We start from the raw sequence: 6213 nt of genomic DNA, 5'->3' as shown, positions 1-6213 counted from the left end.
TTATTTGATCATTAAAAAAAGGTGAATTACATTTCTAATTAATTAAAACTATTGATTTTAGATCATATTGATTGTTGTAATATATAATCCATCAAAACTAATATAAAAAATATGTTTTTATCTACCAATTTGCTCTCATAGTTAACAACCGTATCTAATTGTGGTGTTAAATGATGAAATAGTCTGTGTACTATAACAAACACTAAGAATGAAAACCAGCTCACATTAGTAAATTTTTTGTTAGATAAAGACTAATTTGAGACAAAAATTAAATAAAGAACTTGTTTCAAACTTTATTTATATGAAGTTAAACTTCCCTGCTACTGTTTTGCCTATACATATGGATTTACCTACCTATTCACCACCATGAATTTACTTATTTCGTATCAACTCTCAAATAGGTATATTCCAAATCTGGTACTGAAATTCTTTTTAAAAAAGAAACTTAAAATCTGAGAAGAATAAAAGCAATACATAGAAATTGAAAGGTAGAAAGTATCAATGGTGGAAGTGGCAATCTATACTGGTTAGCCTTTGTCAATCAGAGTTGTTGCAAAGCATTAGGGAGAAGCTGGAGTATTGATCAGAGGAAGTTGTCGGCATCCGAGAACAGAAGTTTGGGGGAGGGAGGAGAAGCCACTGAATATGTCATTAGATGGTCTTGCCTCTTACATTGAGTTATAATCATAAGTAATGAAGAGATAAGATGGAGAATAGTATAATTTTCGTAATAATTTACACAAGGGAAGAGAAAAATTTATCAGTTACTTATGATCACACTATCTATTTGGAAAATGATGGAAACAAAAATGTAACAATGATATCTATAACTTACACAATCCCCATAAAATGTTAGGAATCAATATATGTTATGTTGCTGCACCTGTGCCATTTTCTGACTTTCGTGCAACGGCCTTGTGTTCTCTCAAGCTGGAACACTCTTTTCAATGGCTGCTGAATCTCTAACTTTGTCAGCATTTGCTACAAATACAAAATGATGGTTAGGTCAAGTTTGATATTATTCATTGTTGAAGTAGTTAAACGTCATCACTTAGCAATATATGCATAATATACATATCCATACAAGATATTGATTTTTAGAGCTCTGTGGGATCAAATATTAAACTTTACCTTTCTTTTTAAGCTTGTTACGGAAGCTTCTTTTCCTGCTAAATGCGGTCTCCTGCATTAATATATTAACTATCACTCCAAATTGTTGGAATCAATCAAAGATCAATGACTAGCATAGATGGAATTAGGTGTTTTGTTATTCAGCCCATAGTTAATGGTCGTATCATACATGGACAGCATCTAATTTTACCAATTACAGTATGTTTTTTATACATTTTTTCGAATATATAGAAATTGTCCAGGTTTAAGGCCCTTAAATATAGTTTAAAAATTTACCACAGGTAGACCGAGTTCCCCTGCTTGACGAACTGCCTGTACAAGCTCCCTGTTGGACTCGGTGTACATGCTAGTAACTAGTCCGTTTTGACCAGCTCTAGCTGTACGACCGATCCTATGCAAAAAGTCTACAGCAGAAGTAGCAAAATCCGCCTGAAATACAATCACCGCATTGAGAATGAACACATATATAACACCTAAGAATATATAAACATTAAACAAACACAGTAAGAAAAACAGTACAGTAGAAAGCAAGGTCATAAAATTAGCATCACTGCGACACTGTATCAAAGGTCATAAGATGAAAATAAGATGAATTAATGGCTGAAGAAACCATTTAATGTTACATTAGGTGATATGCTTAGAGGTTTAAACACAAGAAAAAACACTCCAAAAGAGAATATCATCGGGTGAAAATAATTAAAGTGCTGGTTAAGCTGGTATTCTATACAAGATCTAATAAAAGGTCTTGTAAAAGATCTTGTACAGCATTTCCCGCCTTATTGCTTCCCAAGCATTTCCTCCGTAAGTGCGAGTTTAACAGAATTGACTTGGCCTAGTCCAAGCGCCGACATAGTTACGTTGGAAGTGTCCAACTATGGAGACAAAATGGCATTGGAGCAAAAAGGAAAACTTGTATCGAGGGAACACATCAAAGTGACTAAGGAAAATATTGAAGGATAATGTCTTTAAGTTCTCAATAGGACAGGGAAAATTGGTTATAAATAGCCTATTAACAGGAGATATGGTATTATTTATAAAATTTGATGTCCCATTACGTACAAGATCACCCTGGGCACAAGACATTAATCGGATGCACCAGTTCAAATTAGTTTATCAGTTGGATGCATCACATATTCATTTCATCGACATACTTTCGTATTCTAATTGACATCCGATTCTCCCTAATTCTGTTTGTTTTGAAACATACATGTAAAAGGAGAAGTATACCTGAATAACATGCAAGACATTTGGAATATCCACACCACGAGCAGCTGCATCAGTACATACAAGAACACCACCTTTCTCGTGGAAATCAACTAATGTCTGTGCTCGCTCTTCCAATGTGCAATTCTTATGATAACGTAAACATTCAAGCCCAGTATAGTTCAATATCTTTGCCACAGCTTCAGCAGCCTCAACAGTGTTGGCAAACACCATTGTTCTATGAATGCCACCATCAGTATCCAAATCTTCAGATTCTAAACCGTGATTCACAGCATTTATGAGTTCTTTCACCTGTGTATCAACGCTCACTTCTATCCATCTTTGCTTCAATCTGAAAATTGAAAAGCCACGACAACAGATGAAATCACAAACAGATAGAAGCGTACTTAGCTATATAGAACAGAAGGTTTAAAAGTAGTCAACATCATTAAGTCTCAGCATAGCCTTTGGAAACTATTTGAGCCATGAGATGTGCAATTAATCATTTTGGATTGACTTTAATAGTGTTCACATATTTACAACCAATAGCATGTTTACTCCACGGAAAGGAGACAATTTTTTATGTTTTAAAGCCATTAATTATTCTTCCATGGCATGTGACCACCTGTCATGAGCCAAAAGCCGCGAAGACAATTGAATATAATCATTCACTATAAATGATATACATGCTTAAACATCTGAAATAATTTTCCATCGACATCTTATCTACAATTGAAGTAAGCCTGTATCTGTGTGAGTGACTTAAGGTCTTCACTTAAAATCATACTTCTTAGGCATTCATTTTAAGATTCTCAAGAACCCTAAACTCTAAACTCGATTTTTGAAAATGGTCTTACCATATTCATTACTATAGTAAATTAGTAATGTTTGGCTTAATATTTTCTCCATACAAACACTCCTTTCATATTATTTCCAGTTCATAATCAATGGCTGTCAAGAAGAGATACAAGCCCTTTCCGATTTTAATATCTTGATGGATACATTCCATTATTTTACCACTTTCCGATTTTAATATCTTGATGGATACATTCCATTATTTTACCACAACAGAGTAGGAAAAAAAAATGAAAATTTTTATTGATAAAAAAGCACCTTGGATTGTGACGATGAAGATAGTTTCCACTAACCCACTCAGCATCAGAAAACATGTGTTTTAATAATGCACCAGCTGTTTTCTTTCCATTCACTGGAAGTGTAGCTGCAACAAAAACATACTGTTTACTACGCTCATAATGTTTCCTCACTCTCCTCCACTCTCTTCTTGTTTTCTTAACAGATTCAGCTTCGTCATTAATAATGACAATATCCTCTTTATCATCATCATCTTCGTCTGAGATGGCTTCAGGTGGAAGTTCATCTTCACCTTCCAAATCCAAAGCATCGTCCGTCGACAAAGAAGATTCCTCCAGCTTCGTTGCCAACTCTGATACTGGTGTTTTTGATCGAGACAAGAGTTTTTCATCATAGCGGAGTAATTGAATGAGGCGGATTACTTTATTCTGGAAGCTTCCACAAAGAAGCATATCAGCTTCATCAAACACCTGCCAATTAGAAATATAGTCACATAAAAATCAGAGTTAATGTTCAGTTTATGTCTTCAGCATTAGGCCAACATAGCTTTCATAAGATCATAAAGCAAGAAAGATACCACATATTTGACACCGCGCATAAATTCCATGCGCCGCCTTCTATCAACGTCAACATGATTGAGAAGAGCAGCAGGTGTTGTCACAATGATATCAGGTTCCCGAATCGGCCATCCCTAGTCCAAAAATGATTATTAGTATTGAAAATCAAACTCTCTAAAATTGAGAATAAAGCTAAAACTTTATAAACAAACAACTAGACAGATAGCATAGCAGAAAATAAAATTCTTTATAAATATAATTACACACAAATAACCAAACAAAGTCAAAAAATTAAAAAACAAAAAGCTAAAGCATCAGTACCTGTCTTCCACAAATGGACGCCGCATTAACAATGGTTCCACCATTGTCGCTACAGAGACTATTAGCCATCTTAACTACCTGCTCGCACAGTTGCACATTTGGACAAAGCACAAGTAGAATATTCCCAGCCGGTGGATAGACTTCTTTGTCAGATACAACATCCAAAGATTGTTCCTGTGCGTCCCTCAGCTTATCAATGAGAGGAAGTAGATAACTGTATGTCTTGCCACTTCCGGTCTCCGCGGCAATAACTACATCCTTCCCTGACAAAACAGGTGGTATAGAAGAAGCCTGAACACACACAGTAATAAACAATCATCACCAATAATGTGCGTATCATAATAAGCCTCAACACCCCAAATAGAATAATGATAATAACATCAGTAATCACTTATCATGTTCCATTCCAAGTTTACACCTATTGCTGTAGCTTCCCAATTTCATTCTTGGCAAAACTCTACAACTATGTTAGGAATTTTTTCTTATATTTTTTCTCGGTCATAAGCCAATTTTTATAACTATGTATAAGATACAAAACATGTATTGCCATTTAATCAAACTCATTGGGGCACACAAGGTGACTTCTTCCGTCTCAACCGAGATTGAACCCTTAGAGTATGTTTGGATTGGTGGTATCGGATGGAATGGAATGGAGTGGTAAGTAATCAAATTGAATTGTTTGAATTAGCAAATAATTAATGGAGCGGAATGGAACATGATGGAATCTATTCCATCCTATTCCATAAAATCCTTCAACAATTTGAGGTGTATGCAACGGAATGAACTAATTAGTTATGTTTCAGTCCGTCAAAATAACAAAAATATCCAAACAATGCAATGAAATATATGATCCATTCCGCTCGTTACCCTCCATTCCATTAGGTTACATTCTACTCTGCTCCATTCTAGTCCATCAATCCAAACACGGTCTAAGGTGTTCGAATCTCTTCGAACTCAAACCAGCATATAATAGTGAAACAATAAAAATTGCATTTTTGACTAATGAAACTTGAGCAAACACAAAGATATCACTAATATCGAAAAGGGTATATAGAAAATAGTGAAAATGAGAGAAAAGTGACCTGAACAAGAGAAGGTGTTTTAAGACCAATACTAGAGAGAGCACCAGAGATTGTATCAGATAAGCCAAGTGAACTCCACGAAACGTTATCTTCAGCAAAGAAAGTGTCACGGCCTTTGAAATCTTCCGACGAAGTTGATGAAACGGCGGTTCCAACAAAGGGTTGCTTCTGCGTTTGGCGTGGAAGGGTTACAGAAAAGAAGCGCTTTGCTTTGAAATTGAACAGAGAAGAAGACGAAGTGGGATTGCGAAGAGCATTGTTGAAGCGTGAGAAGAAGAATTGGTAGCGAATTGGTGAGGTTTGAAGATGGAGCTTCAGAGCAGAACGAGTAACATTCATTGGAATTTTGTTCTACAATGAAAAATGTAAAATGTTGTATTGTATAGGGTATAGGGTTTTAGGAAGAGGATTTTGTTGGTGGTGAGTTTTGGTTTGGTGTTATGAAACTCAAGTGGATGATGGTAAGTACCAATCCAACGTGCTTTTGAAACCGTTAGATTAAACAAATTCACATTTTTCATTCTCGTGTCTTGCTATACAAATCTTATTCAATTTAATTGAAATTTGTATAAGCATTTTACAAAGTTATTTAGGTTATCTTTGGATACGGTAACACAACGGAGTCGAAAGGATGGGAAAGGAGTGGAATGTAGTGAAGTGGAATGGAGTCGAAAGGAAGGAAAAGGAGTGAAATATAGTGAAGTGGAATGGAATAAAGATATCATTCCATTGTTTGAGTATTTTATGATGAAAGAGAGCAATTTTATCATTCCGCCTAAGGAGAGTACAAAAAATGATGGAATGGGATAGAATGCATTTTATTCGGT

General features: G+C 35.3%; 1 protein-coding gene across 1 annotated transcript; it reads right to left on the bottom strand.

Moving 5' to 3' along the window:
• Positions 1–646: 646 nt before the first annotated feature.
• On the bottom strand, positions 647–5851 carry LOC127075147 (DEAD-box ATP-dependent RNA helicase 22). Its single transcript, XM_051016601.1, has 8 exons — positions 5387–5851; positions 4305–4595; positions 4004–4117; positions 3448–3896; positions 2359–2686; positions 1408–1560; positions 1132–1183; positions 647–981 (listed from the first exon to the last, which is right to left on the bottom strand). The coding sequence occupies exons 1-8, from the start codon at positions 5723–5725 to the stop codon at positions 926–928; spliced, it is 1782 nt and encodes a 593-aa protein (XP_050872558.1). The 5' UTR covers positions 5726–5851; the 3' UTR covers positions 647–925.
• Positions 5852–6213: the final 362 nt, after the last annotated feature.

This window comes from Lathyrus oleraceus, chromosome 4 (genome assembly GCF_024323335.1).
Source record: "Lathyrus oleraceus cultivar Zhongwan6 chromosome 4, CAAS_Psat_ZW6_1.0, whole genome shotgun sequence".
Classification (NCBI taxonomy): Eukaryota; Viridiplantae; Streptophyta; class Magnoliopsida; order Fabales; family Fabaceae; genus Lathyrus; species Lathyrus oleraceus.
This window is presented reverse-complemented; position numbering and strand designations above follow the sequence as displayed.